We start from the raw sequence: 25,510 nt of genomic DNA, 5'->3' as shown, positions 1-25,510 counted from the left end.
AAATGGAAGGTTTGCCTGTCGGCACCATGGTACGACTATCTGTTTCTATGGATCAAGGAGGGGTATATGGTGAGCAGAAAACCTTGTGGTGATGAGGTTGCTGCGTGGTGACGAACAACGAGCGAAGCAATGCATGAGAGATCGACTCAAGATCCCGCCGTTGTAGCCTGCACTAACGCGAGGAGCAAACGGTAGAACGCGGCCTGCAGCAATGGAAGCTTTCTAGCGGGCTTGGAGGGCTGTATGTCAACCAGAAGTGATGTAGACACGCTCTCTGTCTGTGGCTCCCCTTTCTGATGGGTGGTGTGTTATGACAGACAGCTCAGTGTGGTTGTCAGTGCTCCCCCTTCCCCATAACGATGAGTCTGACCTGAGGTGGCCGTGTGACCATAGGAGAGCGGAAGAGCGTCCGAGTCACGTCAGGCCGTGCGAGGGATACAGTTGTTTCTTCAACGTGGTGGCTAGGAGCTAGTGTGACTCTGCGAGTAAGAACGTAAGACAAGCAGGATTCGCAAAGACACGGAGAAGCAGGCCCGGCCTGAGACTGACGCGAGCGTTTATGTTCGGAGAATTACGGCGGGAAGAATACCCAGGAGACTGTGTACGGAGTAGGGTGGCAGCAGATCTCATCACCTCAGCCAGGCGTGGGCGTGGCAGGGGTTGTAGGTGAATCAAGGATAGCAACGTACCGAGGCCCCCTGCTTGAAGCTTGAAACGGGAACCAAATTTAGAGGCAAAGCTTGGACTGTTTAAGCTCGTGGCATCCGAGGCAGCGGACAGCCAACTAACACCCTCTCGAATCTTGATAGGCTCTCTAAGAGTCCTGCACATGGATGTACGTGTAATTATCTACATACTTGCATACTTAGGTAAGGTAGCAGAAGCACGTTGATGCAAGTGTGTACGGAGTACATGCAAGTGTAAGTGTAAGTGTGTGCACAACGTACACGTTTCCTCCGCGTCATCAAACAAATATGCTTAATTGTGCATGGCAGTAGTCTTGTCTCTGCTTGGGCCAGTCCTACTTTACCTAACGAAGTTGGTTGATTGCTTTCTTTCTGACCTTTGTTTTCGGCTTCCTTCCCGTGCCTGTGCTTGTTCCTGGTGGCTCTCTTATTCCCCGACCATACTCCATCATCCACGACTAATGCAGGCACAATGCTAAACCAATCTGTCATCCCGCAACTTTAACATAACCCGCCCTTGGCGCATCTTGTCTTCAGTCAGTTCAGCCTATTGACTTTTTCTCACAACTATACACGGGCTACTTCATGCCCTATGCTACCTTGCCATGGAACGATTGCTTGAACTTCTTTCCAAATCAATACGGTGCAACTGCCCGTTATAGTATCTCGCTTTCGTCCCTTTAGCCCCTAGCCCCTCGGGATGGTTCGCTCCCATCCTCATTCTGTCTTGACCTTTCTCTGCCAAGACGGTTCTAGATTCAGCGCCACCTCTCCTTCGGCACAGCCATGGCGACATGGCCCAAATGGTAGACAGCCCGCCACTTGACCCTCGTCACCCGTAGATGGGCTAGCCCTGCTCCCGGTGGCTGACATGACATGTGGCTCCCGTCCGCTCTGACATGCCACCAGCAGGCGCAACACGTCTCTCAGACCTCTTCTGTGACAACCTTGGTACACCTGGGCAGACGCTGCCGGTCAACGGCAAAATCAAACTTGGGATAGCTGTTTGGGCAACTCGCCCTCCGCGACCTCTAGCGCGCTTCTCACGTCCGCGACGGCAAGGTCACACACCTGTGATCTCCAGCCCTGTCGCTCACCGAGCTAGCGAGAAATCCGCAACGTTTGTAGGCCGGCATTGATGTTTCCCCGACCAACTGAACATCGGTCCGCGGCGATTGATCTCATCATTCAGATTCCTCTTCACCTTGCCTCAGCGCGGATCACGATGCCTCCGTTTCCTGCCGTCTGTTCGAGGGGCTAACCGGTTTCCATCCCTACGCCCCTTTATTTCCTGAATGGTAAGTAAACAGCTTGTCGCTGCTCGCCGATGGAAAGATCCTTGACGCACCCTGGCTTCTTGATCATTCCGGAGTCCCTTCTCAAAACTCAGGCTCTTGGGGCCTTGGGCAGAACGAAGTATCGAACCAAAGCCAGTCGTTGACTGATTCCAGGCACAGTTGCCAGGTTGGCCCGGGTTTGCCTTCAGGCAACTCTACAAGGACTGTGCAAAATCCGACGAAATGATTTCAATTCCTATGGTTCTGCCAAATAACCTACGCGGAGGTCCCTGGTCAGTACAACCCATCTCCCCTTTAACCCTATTCGCCCCAAACGCTCCCTTGTCTGACATTCGTCCCTTTGTCTAGCATCGCTCCCTTTCTTTGGCGAGCTTCGACGAATGCGAGCGTCGAGAAGACGAGATGGCCTAGCTGTTGACCAACTCCTTGCCATCTCATTACCGCATCATCCTTACACTCCAGCTTACTGGTAAAAACGTTAACAACGAGCAAATTGAATTGATGTTCTGCTCATCACTGTGTTCTCCAACATACCTTAAGGTGCTGATTTCAGCTTCCTGCACGCCCGTTCCAACCTGCATTACCGATATCCTTTCATCATTCGCTGACGGCGGTATCTTGACCAAACAGATGGCATCTGTGCCCACATTTGGCTTCAGACCGAACGTCAAACGCGTCGTATGATCCCAGAGAAAGCGACACCGAGTTTGAGGGTCGTGGAGTAAAACTGAGCCGGGCTCATGATATCAACAGTGAACGGACAAGTTGACTACTGCGCCTGGTTATGCTTAATCACCTCATACACAGAGACTCAGGAGCTGAATGGGTCTGACAGCAATTTGTCAATTTGCGGTGCCATCTCAGAGAGCGGTTCAGATGATTTGGGCAATGGAGAAAGCTCGTGCAACGTTCGTCCACAGCAGCCATTTCCCGGGTAAGCTCGCTTGCGGTATGAGTCTCTTGCTGTCTCGCGGCTTCTGAGACGACGACTGATGGTGATAACCTGGTTGCCGCTTCTATTTCTGGCCTCGCAACCCAATCAAGCGTCAGGCTGTCTCTGATCGGAACTCTTTGATGGCCTCATAGGCCCATCAGTCTCCGTGCTTAGAAGTGCTCGTTTTGCCCCATATTCACTCATCTCCATCTGGACTTCATTTCATCCTCAACTGTCGCTCGAACCAATGCTACGCTGATATGAGATTGCTTGAGACCGTCTGTCATAGTATTCAAATTTCGTACTGCTAACTTGTCAGACTTCATCTTTTGTGATCTAACTGCGATGCATGCCATGGACTCGCAGGAGACGTTGGGAGTTACGGATGTAGCTCTTGGCTCCCCTGTCACCTTTCACTTGTCGAACGAATACGAGTACGTTATAAAGAAATTGCAAGAGAGGTACCAAAGCTCGTGTCGAATACTGGTTGTCAGAGTGAGTATCCAATGTATAGTACCGTCACGTCGGATACCTTACAATCCTCTCAATCACGGTGTCTCCATCCCACCATCACTTCATACAAAGTGTTTTCATGGTGGCAGCCTTCGGAGGTGTCGGTCACGTTCTCGACGCTAGTTGGTCCTTCCTTTACAGCTTCTAGGCGAACGGACACAAACTTCGAAAAATCAAATCGGTGAAACGAACCCCTATAGTTTCAACCTTCCCCACTTGCGGAGGAGCGTATACAAATCCCCAGGCGGTTCTCCGGTTTCGACTTTCATCCTGTTCAACTTCGGGACGATTGTCCAGTGAGCTGGAATACCGAAACCGGACCGGCTGAAGGAGCCGAGGCCGCTGTGCGCCCGTTGCCAAGACTGCTGCTGTGGCGTTGAATCTGATCTCATGAGAGTCTGGTCTGGTGAAGAGGGGCATAGTACTTCATTTGTGAAATGCCGTTATGTAAGGTGCAGGTATCAGAGTTAGCCGTTCAAGGGAAATTTGACATTGCTGTTAGACTCGAGCCAATTGTTATTCTCTTCAAGACAGCTGCTTGATTGTCGTTGATCGGTTTCTGTGACACTATCGGTCTTTGAGACCAATGGTATTGGCGAATTATAGGTTGACGTTGCTTTCCATCTCTATTTCTCGTGCGGAATCTCATGACTCCTCGCCAATAACCTTGAACGCGTGCTGGGCAGCTTGCTTGGTGCATCAATGATGTTCCAGCCGGCGCAGACTTGAGCTGCCCACTTTCTACCGTCCTAGCTTGACAAACATCCAAGTGGCAAACTAAACATTGCAGCAAACTTTTGACCAGCTTTTTGTTGAGTTAACTGATAAGATAGACTCATTTTATAAGTAGATATCGAATTAAATGGCCATCCAAAATGAGAGATTAATCTGATACATCATACTTACAAGGTGACTAGCAGCGCATATTTGGTCTTGTGCCCAATCCTCCGATGAATGCTCAGAATCGATGCCACCTTAAAAGTCACACATTATCGCCATTATCTTCTTTCTGAACGTAGTTACAAGTGTAGTCAGCTTTTGTCTGGCTCCTGGTCAGGGCCAAGTAGCCAAGGTTGATTGCTAGTCTTCGGATTGAGCTTTCAGCATCGTAGGCGTGCACGTGTGGAATTCTCGGCAAATATCTTTAGACTCGACTCTTAATATCATCCAGGGCTCAAGGTATCATGTTTAAGGACGAGTAGGATGCTGATACTAAGGGTCCTTTGCACTTGATCTGAAATACTGGCAGACTCCTCAAATATCCACATGATATCAATGGATTTGAAGATGAAGCCTGTGCCTGGTGATCTTTGGCGTTCGAATTGAGGTACCTTTCCACGCAGTTTTAGTTCTGGACGAATTTGAAGTCACCGCAACTTTCAAATGCTTCTTGATGACTAACAACAAGGATTTAGCATGCTGTCATGCGTTGCTAGACAGAATGAGATCGCGTGCTCGTATGGCCTCTCACGACTTGATGCTCCAGACCCTGGTTTCTCTTAATAACGTGACGGCGGATTGTGCGTCGTGCATTACGAAATCCATAAATATTCATTCCAAGTCAAAGCTAATCATCTGTTTTCATTGGAGGGAACCAAACACGATTACGTTTCTCCGGAGTGAAGTTGAAGTATATGCTGTTTGTGTGACTACACTCAAAGGAGGGGGGCGCAAGGATCAAAGTGAGCAACTCGACTGAAGTCATCGAGCTGGATCAAAAATGTATTGATTTTATTCGGAGTGAGCTCGACTTGGATTACGTTTATAAAGCTGGTTATGTCAAATGGAAACCGCAAGAGTAGAGGTTAGGTAATGGAAATCCGCGTTCTCTCTTGGCATGCCTCTTGGCCACTCTAACCTGGTGAACGATGCTACGATTCTCCAGATGATTAGATAACGAGAGACATCTTAACTCCTGGGGAACCACTGGTTGTTGGATTTAAAGGGTTCTATGGATCACACAAGAGATTCCTAGTTTCCTCATGACGTCTAACTCCACCACAGGTCCGCAGCCACGATCTAACTGTCTGTCCCCGATCATACGACATCTAAGTCAACAACATCACCTTAAGAAGAGACTCGAACCTCTCACAAAAGCATGCTGTTACTGTTCTCCAGGTTCAACCAGAATGTACGCGTATGTCCAACCAGCCAGTCCTTGGCTCTCGGAACACATCAAGTCCTACATCCGAACGCACGCGCCGGATGCCATATTCATCGACAACTTCGATAATTTCCCGACCAACTCCAAGATAGTCTTTCAATTTTGTGATGGTTGGGCCTTGAATCGGAACTTCAAACTCTTGAACTCAGCGACCACGAGCCTGATCAACGCCTACCCGAACAGCGACGCTTTGGCTCGGAAAGACTATCTTGCCAGAGTTGTGGAGCTGTGGATAGCTAAGAGACCAGAAAGCATCCTCAAAAGTCATGTGCCAGCTACAGTCCGTCTATCGTTAGACTATGCCGAGTATGTCGAGGAGTCTTTGACTGCTGCAGACGACCTTTCGCTCCTGTATTCACTCGAGACAAATGAGAGCAAGCCCCCATCAGAACGCGACTGGTGGATTATGAAGCCGGCAATGGTCGACTGTGGTGCTGGCATCAGACTGTTTAGCACAGTAGATGAGCTTGCCGATCATCTCGAGCTTGCAGAGTACGAGGTTGAAGAAGAGGACGAGAGCATCCTGGTATACAAGAGTCAACAACCTCTCCCAGATACGACCCCATGTTCAGAAAAGGGCGACCCGGACTTCTCGCCAACACTATCTACACCTGGTCTAGACTCTCTTGATGTGCTAGTTACTGCCACAGGCGCCTTGTCGCTAAAGCAAAACTTGGAAGCGATCCAAAGAAGCCCAAAGCCCCAGCACATTTTCAAGGAAGGCGGTCGTATTCCGTCAGCCCAGATGCGCGAGTTCGTCGCTCAGCAATATGTTGTCTCTATTCCGCCGATAGAGAAAAGAAAGTGGCACGCTCGAGCCTACGTTCTCTCTGTAGGCCGTCTCAAGGTCTATGTGTTCAAGGAACTGCTTGCACTTCTTGCCGGAGAAGATTACGAACCGCCCTGGTTGTACCCAAGCCTCAAATCCTCTCTTACCAACACAGCCCTTCAAGACGAAGATATTTTTGTCAATCGAGAGTCAATGAGAGACTTTTGGGATGTTCCAGATGATTTGCTGCCCGGTGACTGGAAGGCGCACGTCTTTGAGCAGATCTGCGCCGTTTCCGCGGAGCTGTTCCGAGCCGCTGTACACACAATGGCGGACAAGTTCACGACAGTGGACAAATGCTTCGAACTGTTCGCGGTGGACTTTCTCATAGACTCAAGCGGAACCGCGTGGCTGCTTGAAGTCAATGAAACCCCGGCATTCTACAATGTTGGAATTGCAGGACCTTTGGCACTGCGCTTGATGGAGTCTGTCATCTGTGTGACTATGGAACATATGGGAATGGCTCAGCCTAAAGGTCACAATCACACTTCTGCGAAAGAGGGGCTGATTCAAGTATTGGACGAGACTGATAAGCTTGCCAAGAGCAACATCACGGAAATTCTGCCCGAAAGCTAATTGCAATCCAATCGACTACAAGACCAGATAAGGGATTCTAAAATCCGCACTGAAATATGCTTAGACTCATTGAATCCAAACATTCTTTATCGCTTTCTTTGAATATGATATTTAACCTGGTCATTGGGAATTGGTTTTGGCAAATGTTGCCATGTCTGATGCTTGCATTGAACCAGTTTCGTCGGTAAGGGCAACTGGGGTTAGTTGGAAGGCGAGGGCCGCTCTCACATGGAGAAATATTCTAGAAGAACTACCCCGCTTCGGCTTTCTCATCCTTAATTCTGCATCCCATGCCTGTGTCAAGACGAGCATTCCATTTAGCGAAACCTAAGTCGTGATCCAAACTAGGAGATTCAGATTCCAAGTGCCAGGCGATTGCTTTGAGGAGCCATGCTACGCACAAAGATTACTTCTTTTAGTCTCTATTATGAGTCCCTTAGTGTAAGAAAGAGGTTCCATGATATAGGATGATCTTAAGGTGCGCTTGGAGTGGACCTGTCTCGAGATTGTGGCAGGAGTCAAGTTCACCCTTATGTGCTAGGGGCCGCCTGTCAAGTTTGAGACAACCGCGAAACCGGCCTGTCATCCCATTTGTGACAACACATGAGCTTCACGCCCTGGTTCACGCAATGCATATAAAGGCTTCAGGTAGAGCAGAAAAGTGAATATTTAGCTTTTGAAATGAGCATCTCATTTCCAAAGTTCAGACTTCGCTCGAGTTAAATCGATTAACCTTCCGGCTGGCCCAATCCTCTTTCCTAACACTGAACCCTCGAAATCTACCATTCCATTTCAACTCCCATTATAAAACATCGAATAATGAAGCTCTCCTCTATTTTCTCAGTCACCCTAATCGCCTTTTTCGGCCTTGCTGCGGCCTCGCCTCAGCGCGGCGGTAGCCGACAGCAGCAAGCCGCGGATAGGAAGGCTCTTCAAGATCTTGCCGGGACTGATGTTGACCCTAATCTTGAAAACGGCACTACGCTTCTTTCAAGTGGACAAGGGGAATGCATTGCCGTCTCCGGGAAAGCTGTCTGTTCTGATAACACAGGAGCTACATTGTGAGTTGACAAAGGATGTGGTATTCTGTGGATGTGTTTACTAACAGCTATGGCAGTAATCCTAATTAAGGGCACATTGTATAAAGATCGAAAAGAAGCTAGAGTTGGGCAATAACCTATTGGAAATACATTCAGCTTTCTTCACGATGATATTCAAATCATCTTGCTGCCGATTGTGGCCTGCGTCATTCCAACAAGGCACAAGATGCCTGGAGGCGCGGATAGGGCTAGAGAGGGACTCTGTGAATGCCGTTGAAACAAAATCTGTCTACATTTGGGATCTTTCGCTTCGTTTAGTCGAGTTAAAGAAGTATAAGTTTGCTTGGGTTGAACTTTTGCTAATTTGCCGACGATTATTGTCTGAACATGTCTCTGTGCTTCGACCCTCCTATACCTTCACTCCAACATCAGGAAAGTCAGCTATCTGGATGATGCAGAAAGTAAGCTGCATTGTATCAAACCCGAGAAGCTCTTTCCACTGCTTGAATTGACTCGATCGTAGCCGAAGTTCACCAGTAAAATTAGAGACTGGGCATGAAGACGGGAGTAGGAAAGCTATGTACTTGACGAGGGAACCCTATTGTGTGTAGCATCGATAAACTGGGTGGGTTTGTTTTTTGGTTGGTTAACCGTTGGTAATGTGTCTAAACTTTAGTGATACGGATACTCGGAGAATAGATAGGCAGTAACGCCATGTTGTACGCACAGACACCCGCGCTCTAATTGATGATCGATAAGGTAAAGTATAGAGATGTCTTTGATAATTCTCAACGAGTCTGCTACTGACTCTGAAATGTTTGCAAAGCCCAGTCTCTGCGAGCCTGGAGCGAGCATCTTCGTAAAAGAAAAGAAACAGTCCGCTCACCTTGAAGCTGGGACAATGTAATTACACCGCGCATGAGTTGGTGCAAGGCGAGTCGAAGTGGACTAAGGTGAGGACAGATAGGCCAGGCGGAGCCTTGACGTGCCACTGATAGCGCAGGCAGTCAACCGCTAACCGAGATTCTGGGGACCCCTGGCGCGCTAAAGCGTTGCTGGGCTGGGCTGATCCCTCCACCGCCGTTTCCTCCCCACCATCAACACAACAAATGCGCTGCCTGCATTTGGAACCGATTCAATGCGACACGCGCCTGCGTAGATGACATCCCCCCTATACTCCATCCGAAGGGAGACGCAAGACAAGAGTCAACTTTGATTCTTCGAGGCCGCTTCTTGAAAGCAAAATGTCGTTATGGCGACTCTGCCACCCAATTCTCTGCTTGCACGGTCACGCCAACCGCGATCGGGCCCGTCGACCAAGACCCTGAGCGCACCCCTCAACGCCTCGATATCTACGAGTACCGCGCCTACCACCAATGCCTCCCTCTTTTTGACCAACCTTCGCTTGTTGGACTTTACCTCGTTCCCAGACTGGCCAGACTTCGATGCGCAGACTTTCTCTGTGCAGAAAAAGCGCATCCACTGCGTAGAATGGACTCTCTACCAGCTCTTTGTGCTCTGGGACCCGGAAGAGGCGCGGAATGTATGTGCAAATAGCGTGTGTCCTGGACTCTGCTAATCTTTGGTGGTTTGCAGAAGCTTCAACCCTTCTTTCCGCCCAGAGACCATGTTCAATCCATGAACCTACGAGCTGCCCTCCTGCGAAGCCTCGACCAGGCCAAGAAGAATGGAGTCCTCGGACGAGACGCCGTGGTTCGCAAGACCATGCTAGATGAATGCAAAGGGGAGAGATTGGAAGAAGTTCTTGCCGTATTCTCGTCCGCCGTTTTGAAAAAGATGGTGGCCGAAGTGACAGAAACCGAGCACGAGTATCCAGCCATCGCCCAGCAAGTTGCGTTAGAAAATCGGGGTTACAGTGCCGAACGGACGGAGCTTGTGACTCTTGCGCTTGCTCACAGAGCCTCCATTACCAATGCTATGCGGAAGAAAAATGAGGCCAGGAAAAAATATCGCGACCTTGCTGAAGTGTTGAGCCAGAAGGAGAAAGGCATTGCACGGAGGAAGGAGGAAATCAAATCCGCTCGAGAAATAACAAGCGCGCGAGACCTACCAGACAATCTCAGGTCGGATACTTGGAGGACGGTGCGAACGAACTGGGCTGGGAATGAGAAATGGATGGAGACTCTTCTCTACGGTGACTCCAACGCCCGCAAGGATGGCCTGTTGTCGGCCCCCTTTGACAGAATCTGGCGGCGCTTGGAGTCTGGCCGACTTACCGAGTTGGAGACGCACGATACAGGGCTTTTGGAGCAATTGGACGACCGTGTCAGGACGCAGAGGGAGAGACTCGCGAGATGGCAGGAATTCCGAGCCGGCATGTTCGGCGAACGACGCAAAGCCAGCACGTCCAAGATGTCACAGCCAACGAGAGCAAAACGTGGTATCGACCTCGAATTCGACTTCCATGAGAGCTTGCATCTGGGAAAGACGAGCCCGAAAAGGCAGCTTGCAAAGAAGAGCACTTCATTGTCAAGGAATTACTCCAATCTTTTGGATGACTGTCTGGCAGAATTGGCTGAAGTAGGCTCTCTGCCTGTGGTTAAGCTCACCGAGACATTGGGCCCACGGACTCGCCAACATGAGAAGCCAGATGGGATTCTGGCTACGAGGGAAAGCCTCGGAGACGAGACCATCTCAGAACTCAGCGAATTAGAGGACGATTTGCATGGAACAAACAATCTACCCCGGCGTCCGTCGCTGCAGGAACCCCATCTCAGACGTCTCGAACGTCCCGCCATCAGCATTTCTTCCCGCACCAGCAGTTCTGACCTGCCAGCCCCGCTACCTAGCCCATTGCTACTACCGCCAGAGTCGCAAGATGAACTGGCTATCCCTCCGCCGACCCCCCCTTTACCGGACGAAGACGACATTACGGAGGCGATCCCTAACCGCATTGCAACTCCGCCCCTGGAAGAACAAGGCGAGGCGGAGGTTCCGTTTGAAAGGGAAGACAGCTCACCCGAGCCACCCAAATCACCAACACAAGAGCTGGCAGACCAGATCTTGAAGGACATAGACGTTGCATCCCCCTCACCTGTCAAGCGCTCCAAACCACGTCATACCCTGTCCCTCGCAGAGCGGACGCGGTTGTCAATGGCTCGATCCTCGCGTAACGTCAGATACGACCCAGACGACGAGGATGACACGCTGACCCTGAGACCATCCTTTGCCAGTGCTAATCGCCGGACTGGGGAAGTTACGATTCGCGTGACTGATGAGGACGACCTGGTGGCTCGCACACGCAAGAGCATGGTTGGGTTTGAGGCCGTCCACCAAAAAGCACAACTGGACAGACAAAAATCGCTGAAGAAGTCACGGCCTCGAGCCCGAACCGAGAGCCAGATCCCCGTCGTTGAGGAGGAGACGATGGAGCTGGACCCCGATGCATCGATACTTGCCGAGGAGTTGATGGCCGTTGAAGACATGGAAGCTGTATTCCGTAGCCGGCCGAGGATCAAGACGAGCCCGGCCCCCTCACCGTCCAGGAAACCACTTGAGAAATCTCTGTAGACACCTATACACACTCTGCGCCCTCGAAATACAGAGTTCAAGCCGCTAATAACACCCCAAAGTAACGCATTGGGACAACAAAATCTTTGTGATTTCTACATATTGTACATCTTGTAAACACCATGTGCTACATCTTCTCCAGGGATATTGTCACATGCTAAGGGTCGCTCCTACCAGCCTTGATTCTTGAGCTCCATGACTCTCGCCACTGTTGCCTTGAACCCTTCCTTGAAACGAGCCCTCCATCTCTCGCTCTTCTGTCTCTTACGCTTCTTTCCTGGGCGCTCATGGAACTTCTGTAGTTGGAATTGTCTCTTGATCTTGTTCTTCCTGCAGTTGAAGTCAAGAAGCTTCAGTGCCTTGGCCAAATCCGTCTTGCTGGTAAGGTGTACGGTTCGACCAGTCTGTGGACGTGTGCGCAGGTCGGGCTCTTGCTTGCTAGTGGGGTAATGCTTCTTGAGGAATTCATCCGATTCCATGGCGATAATTTTGGAAATATCAAATGTGTCAGAAGTGGCGTCGTATGCGTAGGGACTATCGGACTTCTCCTGAGAAGGGGCAGCCGCGTCTACGGCCGGCGGCGGAGGCGGCGGTTGGGCGTAGTTCGTCGGGGAGGGCTTGGAGAACAGGCCTTCAAGGTTTGACCGTGAACCGGAGCGAGGAGGAGCCGAGAGGATTGAAGAGGTCGCAAAGGCACGCGGGTGAGCCCATAATGGCTGTCGGAACGCTTGTGATGCATGCAGAGAGGGACTGCGGATGGTGCAGGTGGTGAGCAGTCTTTTGCTCAGCAACCCGATTTCCGACGCCCTAGAAGACATTGGTTAGTCAAGAATCAACAGTGAAACGAGGAGAGATGCTCACATTGCGATTGAGTGTCGCCGAGGCCAGGCGAGCACAATGCAAAGGAATCCGATTTGGCGCAGCTTTGGCGATTGACCTTACAATATTTCCTTCCAAAGCCCAGACCTGACGAGTCGCGAATTCAATCGATTGGGAGCTTAATCGGCGAAGGGTATCTCCGAGATGCCGAGGAACCCACCATTGAGTATCGACCAATCAAAGAGCTGTCGCGTTACAAGGCCAATTCGCGTTGGCCTCGCGCCGAATTTTGGAGAGAACTGGATCAGGCCCTGAGAGACTTGACTACAGAGACAGACCAAGAGCTTCAGTGTTCGACTTTGGAGCTCTGCGTCCCACCTACCGCCACGCCCTCCGTCTGCCTCTGTCTCCCACGCAGACCCTGTCGCCCCTTCCCTTCCTTCGATCTGAGCGGCGAGGTCTGAACCGGGGCATCACCCACAATCTGTTTATCACTGACCATCTCCGCGACTCAAGCCAGTCTCGCCAATTGCAGAATCGTTGGTCCACGATCCCACATCTGCCCTTCCATCAGCAACCCCGTAGATTTTCCCACCATGTCCTACAATCCTTATGGAGGTGCGTCAATCTTCGAACCCCCAAGCGATCTATTGCTCACTCATCTCTGCAGCAGGAAACCCATATGGGCCGCCTCCGACTTATGGTGGCTTCCCGGGGTCCAATGGCGCCCCAGGCATGGCTCCTCCACCTGGTCTAGGTTCGGAATACAATGCTCTGATACCAAGATGCTCTGCTAACCCGTCTTCAGGCCCTCCGCCAGGCATGTCTTCCGCTCCGGGAATGGCACCACCTCCCGGTGTCCAGCAGTCCAACAATGCCCAAGCTAACCGACAAAGCGGCCTGCCGCCTAACTTCCAAGCTCCCGCGAACCTCCCAAATATCAACTTCAGTGCACCCGTCATTCGTCTTGGTACTATAGGTGGCAAGCCAGGCGGCCCTGATGTCGGCAGAAAAGATAGCAATACTCCGAGCGGCGGACGACAAGGATTGGGTATGGACCGCGGGTACGATCAGTCCCGCGCTGCCGCACGCGAGCACATGCAGTCCCTGGTCCCGCCGACCAACGAGGAGAAGTTGAGAACATTATTCATCCATAAAATTCCTGAAGGCGTAAGAGGCGATGAAGGCATCGAATCCATCCTCAATTCTGTCGGAAAACTTCGGAGATGGGACGTCGCTACTTCGGTGCTTTCTGACGGCAAAGGAGCAAAGTTTGGCTTCGCGCAGTACGAGGATGCCGATTCCTTTGCAACCGCTTGCGATCTGCTTCAAGACATCGAGGTCCCCCTGAAGCGACAAACCCCATCCGACAGTGTATCATCGGAAGGCGACTCTTTCGATGGAGTTGAAATGGTCAAGCTCCAAGTCGCCATTGACCCGAACTCTCTCAAGTACATCGAATCTTACAAGGAAGGCAGAGGCGATGATAGTAGTGCCGAATCTCGGACAAAGACTGCCAAGGATACTCTGAAACAAGTCATCCGGGAGCTAGTGTATCCAAAATTCTCAAGCACAGCCGACGGCGAAGGCGATGTGTCAATGAGCAATTCCGGAGAGAACGTCGAGGTTGTCAATATCCCTCTGGCTCAAGATGATGAGCTTGCAGATATCCCTGCGGAGATGAGAGAGGTTGTCGCCGCAGAGATCGCAGCATTCAGAGAACGCAGCAACAAGCGAGATCTGGAACGTCTCAAACGTGAGGAAGAGATGGAGGAGATGGAACGGAACCGCAATGGACCCTCACGGTTATCACGGCTGGATTCTCCGCCGCCTTCCAACACCAACAATATTCCTGTTGGACCTCGTGGGATGCACAACGCGCCCTCGGGCCCCAGAGGACAGAATGGGTCCCGCACGACATCCTTCGTGAACGGAGGTATTTCGAATGCCGAATTGTCTATCAACCGCGAAGACGAAGATACGGAGGCCGACGACGAGGAGATCTACCAGCGGGAGCTCTCGAAGCAAAAGTCAGAGGAAGAAAAGATGTATCTTGAGGCGGAGCGAAAATGGGTCAACAGAGAGCGTTCCCGTGCTGCAGCCTTGGAGAGAGAAAAGGACCGTGAATTGCAGGATGAGGAGACGCTGGAGAGACGCGTACAAGAGCAGCTTGAACGGGAAAAGGCCTGGGATGACGAAAGAGAAGCGTCTAGGAAGAACCACTTGTACTACCGCGACCATGCGGGCTGGGTCAAGAAGCGACAAATCGAACGAGCCGACGAACAAGCCAGGGACGAGGCAGATCGGAGGGCTGAAGAGGACGAGCGCCGGAGAGAGGCTGCAGACATGGAGAGGGCGCGCGGCATGGCCGACTCCTTCCTTGACCAACAAGCCCATGAGATGGAGCAGCGACAACAAGCAGCCGCGTCCGCACCAGCGCCCTTCAAGTTGTCGCTGGGTGCTGCGGCTCAGCGCGCACAAGCCCAGCGCGTGGCTCCTCAACGACGGACTGTTGCTGAGGTGGAGGGCCTTCTTGACGACGAGGAACAAGACAGCACAACGAGAAGACAGCTTATCCCCATCCAGTTCGAGCCTACGACTGCGGCGGACAAGATGACCGAGGAGGAGATTAGCAAGGCTGTTCGTGCTCTTGCCCAGGAAATCCCGTCGGAGAAAGACGGCCTATGGAACTGGGCTGTGCAGTGGGACTTCTTGGACGATGCCATCATCCGCGACAAGCTCCGTCCGTTTGTCGAGAAGAAAATTGTCGAGTATCTAGGCGTACAAGAGGAGATGCTTGTTGAGGTCGTGGAGGAGCATCTTCGGAAGCACGGGAAGCCTTCCGAGCTGGTGGAAGAGCTTGCAGCGGTACCTATACCATGCCCCTCTCTTCTCTTTGTAGGGTCTCTAACACTTACCGCAGGCATTGGATGACGAGGCAGAGGATATGGTCAAAAAGTTATGGCGCATGGTCATCTTCTTCACGGAAAGTGAGAAGCGTGGATATCCAGCATAGTCTAGGCAGTCCCTATTGTATTTTATCGACATTCCGGCGGCAGCACCATTAGCTGCGCTCTTCGAGGAGGGCGGAAGAATCATCTCAGCAAAGTGCTGCTCCTTGGCCACAAGTGCGGAAAGAAATGTGAGCGAGGCCGTAAAGGCAACTACTCCCCCGAGTTCACGGACATCAGGGAACTCACTCTATTTACTAGAATATTCGAAGTGGTGAAACCATCCATGGTCTCTAATCCAGAACCTCTGCTTTATCGAGTGAGATGATTAGGAAGAGAAGCCGTAGGCCATGAACGTACGTGTCATTCGTCATTAAACTATTGATCCTTCTTTAGGTCTTTCGTCACTGTCTACTTTGGAATCAACAGGCATTTCGGTCTTCCAGAGAGATCCGAATACGCCTCCTAGAACCATTGCGATACCAGAGTACAACTACAAGCCAGTCAGTTCAAGGGTTCGAAAATCTTAGTCGAGGACTCTTGGTGTCCTTACCTCAAAGCTCAATGCGTGAGGTGACGAGAGTAAGGGAATCGTCGAGGCTGACAGGAAACCCAAACTCTGAGCATAATTCTTGGCAATGGTGCTCGATACACGGACCGCCCAAGAGACGAGAAACCCTCCCATGGCTTGCAGCAGAACGAAATCCCAGACCAGCGTCGTGTAACCAAGGAAAAAACCTTTGGCGCTAAAGTCTGACTGCCACAAGAAGCCGCCGAGTGCACATAAACAGCCGTATGCCGCCAGCTGAGCGTTGCGAACCATGAAACTACGATCTGAGGACTTCAGGACAGCTTCCATATAGACACCCGCGAAAGCGCTACAGCAACCAGCCACCAGCATGGCGACAATTCCGAAGGCCCTATCTTTGCCTGCGTCACTGCTGTTGACATCGCTCAATGACGACGGTAGAGAACCGACCTGTACCATGACTATTCCTGCTGCCATGATCACCAGGCACACCCATTGATGAGGGTGCAGTGTCTGTTTCAGGAGGGTTTTGCTGAAGATAGGTGTCAGGATGAGCTTCACTTGCGACAGCATCAGGTACGGCAGAATGCTGAGGTGGTAAGCCCCAAAACTCTGGCTGGTGGCCGAGAGCGTGTAGAGGAAAGCCGGTATGGCAGCGTTGTCATGGCCGCTCCGCACGTAATCTAAAAACCCGGAAGTAATTGCCGTGCGGTCTTCAGTATTGTTGTAAGCCCAAGCAGCACCGCCGAGGGAGATGAACAACTTCAAAGCCTCGGAAAGGACAACAGCACTGAGAGGCTCATACCGAGCGGAATTGTCTTGCGGGCGGCTCTGCACCTTGTGCTGCAACTAATTACCGATCCCCATCAGTCATATTCTAGTTGTCCATGATTGAACTGCAAGTTAGGCGCAGTCAAAGGCTGTCAACTCACCAATATGCTGGCCGCATTTTGACAGACGAGCTCCAAACGTTCTGTCAGATCTTGTCCTCGCCAACAGGCAATGGGGTATGGAAACTTACCATCGCAAGAACAATGCCAGCCGTGATTCGAGCGTATCGGCGACGCGCAAAGTTGTTTGGCGCCATAGTATCGTCCGTCTTTGAATACTCATTGATCTTGTACTTTTTTCATCGTGATTGTGCTCATTCTGCTGTTCTTCGTTTGGACACTGGCAGCAATATTCCTACCGCGGTCACGGTGCCGGAATCGCTATCCGAAAGTTGCGGTAGCTCAGGGACATAGTGGGGGCTGACCCTTTCGTGTTGTTGACTCGTTGATCAGTGATTCATATCGACTCACTCTCCACTTCATAACTTTAAGCCAGGGGGACCCATCCCAAGCCAAAATAGCGATAGTCAAGCCACCCAAGAAAGGGAATTGCCAGTTGGGCAATATTCGGTACCGGGGAGCTGGGACTGACGTTAACAATCGATACAATACTTTTGATGGATTCAACATCGACCCAATCAAGCCCTCAGCCACGAGAAGGCTATATTCTTGTTCAAAAACCACGTTTCTTCCGAACCACAATGGCCCAAAACACTGACAGTGACTGTCTTGACGGCTTGGCCTCGGCTCCGGGCACTCCGCGTCAACATTAGATTTGCGCTAGTAACCACCCTTGTCGGGCCCCAAGAACCCCCAAGAGACTAAGACTGTCATTCATCCCTAAATGGGTGCGCGTCCCACCCGTCTGACATTTGGGCCATTGGATACGAGGTCTTTCGCGCCAGGAAGCCCTGCCTCAACCGTAGTGCTTCACGGTGAAGATTTACTTTTCCGAGGTCAGCGGGAAATCGTCCCTCATGCCGTTAGCCTCCTTTCTTGAAGAGGAGGGGCATCGCTGCAGCCTGCACCAGGCTCAAGTAAGGAGGGTGGTATCCTAGGCCATGGAACTGTGGCTTTGGCGCAGGTTAAGGTTTTCGTAACTTTTCCCCTGATTCAACTTCTCTGTTCATGGACGTTGATTGAGAAACGGTAATCAAATCCCTATCTGAGTCTCTATCCTTCCGTGGTATCAAGTGGGCTGTCAACTCAATCCATCTTCCACCTCGTCGTCGATCATGTTCATATCGACGAAGCGCGCCGTTGCGCTGACTTGCGGCATTTTTGTCTTCGTTCTTTTGACGGGCTATCAGTCGATCAAGTACAATTTCATACCAAACCCTCTACAAAATGTCCTAAAGAATGGCACATTCAATAGCTCGGGCTCGCTTGCAGAGCTGAAGCCATTCTGGACTACCGAACAGCTAGAACCTCGATTTGCCTATGTTCAGTATGCGACGGACATTCACTACCTGTGTAATGCAGTATGTCTGCCCCATGGCTTTCTAGGTGGCGGCGTGATACACGGGTGACCTCTTGCTAATGCGAGACAATTAGGTGATTAACTTCAATCGCCTGCACCGCTTCGGCGCAAAACACGACCAGGTCCTGATCTTTCCCAAAACTTGGGTGGAAGGGGATTCAAAGGAGGCCAAAGCTATCAAGACCATCCAAAAGGCTCTACCGGACCTCGTCCTGCGGCCCTTTGGTCTCCTCACAACACACAAGGGAGAGGCAACATGGTCCAAGAGCCTGACCAAGTTCCACGCCTTCGATCTTACAGATTACACACGAGTGTTAGCCTTCGATTCCGATTCGCAGGTCTTGAACAACATGGATCACTATTTTCTGGCCCCAATGGCAGCCGTCGCCGTCCCCCGCGCCTACTGGCTGAACGAGAAGGATACACCCGTCGTCAAGCAAGTCCTTGGCTCCCATGTCATGCTCATCGAGCCCAATAAGTCGCGGTATGACAAGATTGTGAGCGAGGCGCTCAAGTCCGGGGATTTCGACATGGAGGTCATGAATCACATGTTCAAGGACTCGGCCATGATCCTCCCGCATCGTCGACTTGCACTTTTAACCGGCGAATTCCGAGCCAAGGAGCACCAGAAATACCTTGCGCCCGACGACGACGAGGAATGGAACGCCATGGCCGAGGTATCAAGAGCCTATCTGGTCCACTTCAGCGATTGGCCGTTGCCAAAGCCGTGGCTCTCCCGTTCGGATGCGCAATGGAAAGCTGCCTTGCCGGACTGCCCCGAAGACGAAGAAGACAAGCCTGATCGACCCCGGTGCGCTGATCGGGTTATGTGGGAAGGATTTTATGAAGATTACGAAAGTGACAAGAAGAAATACTGCAAGTCTTGGTTATGATCGCGGCACACATACCGGTACAGAGTATCATCATTCAGAAACTTGCGTCTCAGCCGAATTATAAACGATCCCGTGTGTTTCGGCCAAGGACGACAACGACGACGATTAAACGCCTCGGAAAACTCCTCAGGGCTACCTCAGAGCGCTCTTAGCCATGGCATATAATCCACTCGTGAAGCATTGCTAGCGGGCGGGCGGCGGCATCCGGTCCTTCCGACTTATCCGGCACATACGGCGCAGAAGCGGCTCGGGCATGCCGAGCTCCGTGATCACTTACTATCAGAGGCTCCACGACGGGCGAAAGTGTGGTCAACTAGGCCGTGCCAGCCAGCTCTCACAGTCTTTCCGCCTGATGGTCGGAGAACAAGAGGAAACAGGCATGTCGGCTTGCCAGATATTGCGAGGATATATGCCCACACTTGGCATTCCATTCCAGCTGGCAAACGTTGCTCGTAGGCTCCAAGTTGCCAATTTGGCTGCTATTAGGACTTCTTCCAGCAAAACACGGCAAACATTGTAATCCGTCAGGATGCCGCGAGAGTCTAAGCGGTGGATGCGCCGACGGGAGCCCCTAGCAAGGATTTGTCTCCTGAGAAAGCTGAAATAAGTGGTCTTGGCAGGAAAATAGAAACACTCAATAGATATAGAAAAACATAAGTGACTATTTTTTCCACATCCAAGCGAGCATCGTTCGCGTACTCCTGTGCTCATCGTCCGAGGCGTGCCGCGATGCCCTGATATGCGATCTTCAGACCCCATGTTGTATTCAGCGTCACTTAATGCCGGTACATGAGCTTCCTCAAACATCTGCCTCTTTTAAGGTATTTAGGCATTGCGCTACGCCCCAGACCTCTGTCATCAGACTCTCTTCTACCGTTTTACACGATAGCATGTCGACAATCAAAAGTTCTGCATGGCTTGACAGCTCGACGTCTTATTCGGCTTTATGGTGCTCTTTCGGCCGTGTCTCTATTGGAACCGATAGTTGCCAAGTCCTAGTTGGAGTCCGTATGATTGAGAGAGGAATTCAATGAACAGTCCGTTTTCTCTGGCAAACTGCATTATTATTTCCTTAGCCTGTATTCAGGGATCTTGCCATCGGAGCCTAAGTTTGGATTGCAAACCTCAGAACTTACCGGAAAAGGTTGGACGTACTGAGGGAACGATGATAGCTATGAAACCAATACCAAGTTCTAGGCTAACCTAAAGGTTAATTGTAATGTCGAGCGCTCCGAATGTGATGTGATTGTAGGTCGTATGATCGCAGCTGTTATGAAGTAGAAAGCACAGCACACAAGACTGATGATGAGTATCCTTTCTGGGCATTCGCATCATTCCAAAACTGGAATCGGCAAACTCGAAATTGGTATGCCAGTCATCACATCTGAAAATATGTCACTAAGTTAGGAGGTACTGGTCAACAAATAACTCTAACAGTCTGAAGAATGCGTAACTAGGAAGTTCAGGGTTTTATAGAGACGTCGATCATTGTGGGAAAGGTCGTATAGTCTCAGGTAGTTGGTACGGTACACAAGTTGAGACTGTTGTTTGATGCGAGTGAACTCAAAATCCGGATTCACTCGGTGAGTTTGCGAGAGTCTCAAATATGGAATAATGAAAACAAGCTTCGTCTTCTAACTCACTTCAGCTTGCTATATGGGGGTTGATTTCTCAGACTTAAAGACCAAGGCTAGGGAAACCCTCCTGACAGCCACGACATAATGATGGACGGGAGTATATGAGTTTGTGAGTCAATATTCTATAGCTAAGGAGAATATCGGTGAAGTGACAGGGTAGAGGCTTTGAGCTCTGTTTAGGAAGACTTCACGAAGCTGATCCACTCGAAGATTTCTCGTATCGATTCTGGCTCAGTCTTCCTAAACAGAGCTCAGAACCCTTACAACATACTACGTATGGAAGGCTAAAACTTGTCGGACTTCTCAATCCAACTAAGCCCACTTATTGAGTAGACGCTTAGTTGCAAGTAGGGTTGTAGGTAATAGCGGGGTCATATGACACGCAGCGGTTATTGCCGCAGATGGGAATATAGTTGCAGCTGGTCAACGAGCCACAGCAGTCGTCGTTGCATCTGGCATAGAGTCCTGTGCATCTCTCTACAATTTCATAGCTTGATTAGGGACAGATATACAACACGAAGGGCGCCGTGTATTTACTAACTTTCAATGGCAAAGAGTGCACCGGCGTCAGCGTTGGGGGAGGATGGCACTGCAGCAGCCAGAGAGGCAAGGCCGAAAAGGGCGATTTTCAGAGTTGCATGCATCTTGATTGAAAAGTGTCTTGGTCGTAAAGAGTGTTGGAGGTGTCGAACTGAAGGTAAGTAATTTGTCAATTATTGTCTGATGAGGGAAATCATGCATGAAGGTCAAAGGCGTCAAGGCTAGTCTTTATAAAGACTGTCGAAAGGCTGTAAAGTGTCGGAGTAGATACAGTCATTCGTATTGTTTGTATCGCTTCGTACGTCGTACAATGTTGATGTTCTACCTCTGGAACCCACATAGTAAGGTTTAGCGGTCATCCGCGGGATGGATTATTGATACTCGGTTTTCCCGGAAGTTGTAGATATCATCTCGGCTAGTCAGATGTATACAAGAAGAGGCTTCGGTTGTGGTTAGTTGCGTGGGTCGCCCATATAATAGAGTGCTCACTCCTCTCCCCATACTACTATACATCTGCAGTGTCCTCCAGAATATAGCTCGTCCAGCCGCGGATATGGTGCTTGGGGCAAGCATGCAGAGTCATCCCGCCGGTTTATGGGGATACCAAGGGTCGGAGGTGATTATGTAAACGGACACTCCGTACTGTTTACTTTCCAGTGTGTTTAAAATGGACCATTCATGTGGAGTTGTTTGCTATTTAAGGGCATAGCAATAGGCGTAGACTTGTCACCCATGCGCATGCCTCCTTTCTCCTACGGGTTTTTAAAAGCCCATTCTTTATGCATTTTGATTGCAAAGCAACTGAGAGGAAAGGCCAGGAAAAACGGGAGTCAAGACCCAATCTAAAGCTGGAACAAGCGTATGTCAACTGTCAAGACACGATGGGAATTTGGGAGGTGGGCCGAAGGCTTTGGCTACGGACTTGCGCAACATGCCTTTATCTCCCAATCTTGCCAATATCGATTGAGAGAATTCATATTTTGTCAACGCCAGTCTAAATTCCATCGCCATTGAGCCTCATCAGATAGAACACGCCACGATCCTCACGTAATTCGAAGTTGAAACAATTGCAGCCCAATCTTTGGATGACGATCCCACGTTTGTTTCAATTTCGAGGACTCAAGTGTTTGAATTATCCGAAGTAAGACAGCGGAATCGGGAGATGAAAGAGGTCCGGGGGCCGGCCAGATTAACATAACTTGTAGTGAGGGACCCGAAATCCAAACAATCGGCTCGTCGCGACGCGATCTAAGCCGGCGTGCACACACACGGTTTCGGTACCGGAGCGGCGATCGCAGAGAACAGCAGAGTTTCAGAAGTCTGGTCAGCTGTGTTGATGAGTCAGTGAAACATAGTTATCCGGCGAGATCCGGCTCCAACTCACAACAGCGCAAATTGCGGCATGTCGCACTGGTCTGGAGGAGAGAGGAACAATCCTCGGACTGGGATCCAAGCTAGGGATGCCATTTGCTGAGAATCTCCACACGCGGGTGCGTTTTGCAGCGTCTCGCAGAACAAGAATTGAAGAATCCGTAGGCTCTGTCGTTGAATTTGAGTCGTCCGAGTAGTTTTTGGTTCCCGGGAAGGCAGCAAATATGGCCTTGATTCCACCGGTTACCGCCGTCCTATCGGCCGTGTGGGGACCCGAGAGGTGTCCGAAGTCGCATGGCGCCGATGGCGCAATATGTCGCCATACCTGAGCCCCAGTGCCGGGCGAGCCTGCATCCTCTTATCGGCAATTTTTGTTTCCCTGTCAAAGAGCTCTTCCTCAGATGCCCATTGACTGACTGATATGGGAAAGGGAAAACATTGGGTATGATGCCAGGCTTGATTGGCCAATACACGGCGTTGCCTTCCTCCCCAGTGCATGGGAAACTCCGAGTGCCACACCGGATGCATGGCATGGTTGTCCACTGCGGATCTGAAAAGGTTCATCCCGGCTGCATCAGAGTTTTGAAGAGCCGATGACACCTTCCTTTTCTTCCATCTGCTGGCTTGCGGCTCTGTGATTCTCTCCTCCACACAACCAAATCGATCAGCATGACGCGCTCAAAGACATTACAAAGTGGTGAAGGAACACAGAGGGTAGTTGACGAGAGGTCGCCTTTGTTGTCGAGTACTCGACGGGGGTCGAGTTCGTCAGGTGAGAGCTCTTTGACTTCCTCGTCGTCTAGCGCAGACTCGGACGGCCAATACCTTCCATGGCATCTCACACGGTCGTCAGAAGTCGTCGATTCGAGCGTCGATGTCGAACAAGTAGCACCCGTTGCAACCGCCAGCGATGATGCAAAGCTACAAGCCAGAAAGACCTCGACTTGGGCAGTTGTCAAGATCGTGTCTATCCTGCTGGTTGGAACTTTTACTGCGAACGCCGATGGCTCTTTGGTGATGGCAACGCACCCAACGATTGCCTCTGAATTCGATGATCTCGAAAACTCCAGTTGGCTCTTCGTATCTTTCGCGTTGGCAGGAGCGGCAACTCAGACTTTGGTTCGTCATCCTTCCCTACCTAGTTCAAGTGAGTCCATTCACTAATACGGCGGAAAGTATGGCAAGCTCAGTGACATTTACGGGCGGCGTGCCCTCCTCATGGTGGCTTATACCTTGTTTTCCGTTGGATGGTAGGTTTGATCAAGGCTATCCGTATGATTGTCAACTGACTGTTCACAGCGCAATGGTCGGCGTCGGTCGCACAATGTGGCAAGTCGTGCTTGGACGGGTCATTTCAGGATCTGGTGGCTCAGCATTGAACGTCCTCGGGCTGCTCTTGGTGACAGGTAAAATACGATAGAGGACCCTTGATGGAAGGACTGAGCTAACCTTGATAGATCTCGTCCCACTCCGTGACGTGGCTGCGTGGCAAGCAGGTATCAACCTGGCCGCAACAGTAGGACGAAGTCTTGGTGGACCTGTGGGAGGTTGGCTAGCCGATACCATTGGATGGCGATGGTCTTTCCTCGGCCAGGCACCCATTTTCCTACTTGCTGTCTTGCTGTGTTGGTTTTTCCTGCCAAAAGGCAAGCAAGTGGGCAAGAGTGATGAAGGTATTGAAGCAAGCGGCAAGCCCATCAACGGCAAAAAGGGCTCTCTAGCGAGGATCGACTTTCTTGGCGCTGCTTTATTGGCACTCTTCATCTTGACCTTTCTCCTCCCGATTGAGATTGGAGGTACCAAGATACCTTGGAGCCACCCGCTCATCTTCGTTCTCTTTGGCGTAGCTGTCGTGTTTGGTGGACTCTTTGCCGCCGTTGAGGAGTGGTGGGCTAAAGAGCCAATCTTTCCCCTGGAACTGTTGAAGCATCGCGACATTATCTTGACGTACGTCATTAGCGGTGGGCAAGTCGCGGCTCAACTCGGCCTTATGTTCTCCGTCCCGCTCTATTTCCAGGTGACACAGCGTGTCTCTAACACTGTTGCTGGAATACATCTCTTCCCCGCTGTCTTTGGGAATGCCATCGGTGGCGTCCTTGCTGGATATCTGATCAGAAAGTTTGTCAATCCTGAAGATGCAAATTGTTTGGAGCGACATGCTGACTTGCACAGAACTGGACGTTACAAATCTCTATTGATAATTGCGACTATCGCATCGATGTTCTCCTACTCGCTTTTGCTGCTTCGGTGGCATGGAGATACAAATGCTTGGGAGTCGCTTTACATCGTACCTGGTGGGTTTGGGGCTGGCCTGGTACAGTCGGCGGGTTTCATCAGCATTCAAGCCGCAGCCAACCCCAAGCACAAGGCCGCAGTGACGTCGGGAATGTTTTTGACATTCCAAATCGGCATGATCCTCGGCCTGTCATGTGTTAGTGCCGTCATGATGGAAACGATGAGATGGCGGCTAGACGCATTGCTGGAAGGCATGGATCTCAGCGCAGTTGTGCGAAAGCAGGTAAGCAGAGAGGCCAGTCGATGATTCTCTCAAGCCGTCGCGGACACTCACATGAATTGGGGTAGATTATCGCAAAAGCGACATCGAGTGTTGACTACATCGATCATGCGGATGAAAAGGTTTCAGCAGCCATCGTGCAGGCGTACGTCGAAGGTTTGGGATTTAGCCACGGTTTCTCACTCATCTCATCAGCGCTGGCACTAATCGCGGCTATTTTCGTAAGAGAGCATAAGTTGTGATGTAGAGCATTGGCGGAGCATCGATTGCTCATGTAGAGCCATGAAATCTCCTGGTCTGCGTACCTAGAGAGTCAAGGTAGACTTTGGCGACATTGTATGTTGGTATAGAATTCGAGTAGAAGAGAGGAAGAG

At 50.8% G+C, this 25,510-nt stretch overlaps 9 protein-coding genes across 9 annotated transcripts; 6 read left to right on the top strand and 3 right to left on the bottom strand.

Annotated features, from left to right (window-relative positions):
• Window positions 1-5,560: 5,560 nt before the first annotated feature.
• Window positions 5,561-7,000, top strand: CTAM01_01661 (TTL domain-containing protein; the record flags this gene model as incomplete). The annotated part of the gene is made up of 1 exon (XM_060517703.1): window positions 5,561-7,000. One exon carries the CDS (start codon window positions 5,561-5,563, stop codon window positions 6,998-7,000), a length of 1,440 nt encoding a protein of 479 aa, XP_060387237.1.
• Window positions 7,001-7,819: 819 nt separating this feature from the next.
• On the top strand, window positions 7,820-8,130 carry CTAM01_01660 (uncharacterized protein; the record flags this gene model as incomplete). The annotated part of the gene is made up of 2 exons (XM_060517702.1): window positions 7,820-8,061; window positions 8,118-8,130. 2 exons carry the CDS (start codon window positions 7,820-7,822, stop codon window positions 8,128-8,130), a joined length of 255 nt encoding a protein of 84 aa, XP_060387236.1.
• A 1,162-nt stretch (window positions 8,131-9,292) lies between these two features.
• CTAM01_01659 (uncharacterized protein) lies at window positions 9,293-11,571 on the top strand (the record flags this gene model as incomplete). Its single annotated transcript, XM_060517701.1, has 2 exons — window positions 9,293-9,583; window positions 9,637-11,571. 2 exons carry the CDS (start codon window positions 9,293-9,295, stop codon window positions 11,569-11,571), a joined length of 2,226 nt encoding a protein of 741 aa, XP_060387235.1.
• Window positions 11,572-11,741: 170 nt separating this feature from the next.
• Window positions 11,742-12,389, bottom strand: CTAM01_01658 (uncharacterized protein; the record flags this gene model as incomplete). Its single annotated transcript, XM_060517700.1, has 1 exon — window positions 11,742-12,389. The coding sequence occupies one exon, from the start codon at window positions 12,387-12,389 to the stop codon at window positions 11,742-11,744; it is 648 nt and encodes a 215-aa protein (XP_060387234.1).
• A 597-nt stretch (window positions 12,390-12,986) lies between these two features.
• On the top strand, window positions 12,987-15,406 carry CTAM01_01657 (uncharacterized protein; the record flags this gene model as incomplete). Its single annotated transcript, XM_060517699.1, has 3 exons — window positions 12,987-13,008; window positions 13,064-15,258; window positions 15,314-15,406. 3 exons carry the CDS (start codon window positions 12,987-12,989, stop codon window positions 15,404-15,406), a joined length of 2,310 nt encoding a protein of 769 aa, XP_060387233.1.
• Window positions 15,407-15,714: 308 nt separating this feature from the next.
• CTAM01_01656 (UDP-galactose transporter) lies at window positions 15,715-16,957 on the bottom strand (the record flags this gene model as incomplete). Its single annotated transcript, XM_060517698.1, has 4 exons — window positions 15,715-15,834; window positions 15,895-16,719; window positions 16,803-16,832; window positions 16,892-16,957. The coding sequence occupies 4 exons, from the start codon at window positions 16,955-16,957 to the stop codon at window positions 15,715-15,717; spliced, it is 1,041 nt and encodes a 346-aa protein (XP_060387232.1).
• A 978-nt stretch (window positions 16,958-17,935) lies between these two features.
• On the top strand, window positions 17,936-19,073 carry CTAM01_01655 (glucose N-acetyltransferase; the record flags this gene model as incomplete). Its single annotated transcript, XM_060517697.1, has 2 exons — window positions 17,936-18,181; window positions 18,255-19,073. The coding sequence occupies 2 exons, from the start codon at window positions 17,936-17,938 to the stop codon at window positions 19,071-19,073; spliced, it is 1,065 nt and encodes a 354-aa protein (XP_060387231.1).
• Window positions 19,074-21,047: 1,974 nt separating this feature from the next.
• On the bottom strand, window positions 21,048-21,354 carry CTAM01_01654 (uncharacterized protein; the record flags this gene model as incomplete). The annotated part of the gene is made up of 2 exons (XM_060517696.1): window positions 21,048-21,187; window positions 21,252-21,354. The coding sequence occupies 2 exons, from the start codon at window positions 21,352-21,354 to the stop codon at window positions 21,048-21,050; spliced, it is 243 nt and encodes an 80-aa protein (XP_060387230.1).
• A 1,936-nt stretch (window positions 21,355-23,290) lies between these two features.
• CTAM01_01653 (major facilitator superfamily transporter) lies at window positions 23,291-25,378 on the top strand (the record flags this gene model as incomplete). Its single annotated transcript, XM_060517695.1, has 5 exons — window positions 23,291-23,740; window positions 23,798-23,871; window positions 23,921-24,027; window positions 24,079-25,139; window positions 25,205-25,378. The coding sequence occupies 5 exons, from the start codon at window positions 23,291-23,293 to the stop codon at window positions 25,376-25,378; spliced, it is 1,866 nt and encodes a 621-aa protein (XP_060387229.1).
• Between the last annotated feature and the right edge of the window lie 132 nt (window positions 25,379-25,510).

The sequence above is a fragment of the Colletotrichum tamarilloi genome (genome assembly GCF_030869305.1).
Source record: "Colletotrichum tamarilloi strain Tom-12 chromosome Unknown Scaffold_4.1, whole genome shotgun sequence".
NCBI lineage: Eukaryota > Fungi > Ascomycota > Sordariomycetes > Glomerellales > Glomerellaceae > Colletotrichum > Colletotrichum tamarilloi.
The sequence above is the reverse complement of the archived record's forward strand: the minus strand, read 5'-3'. Positions and strand labels throughout refer to the sequence as shown.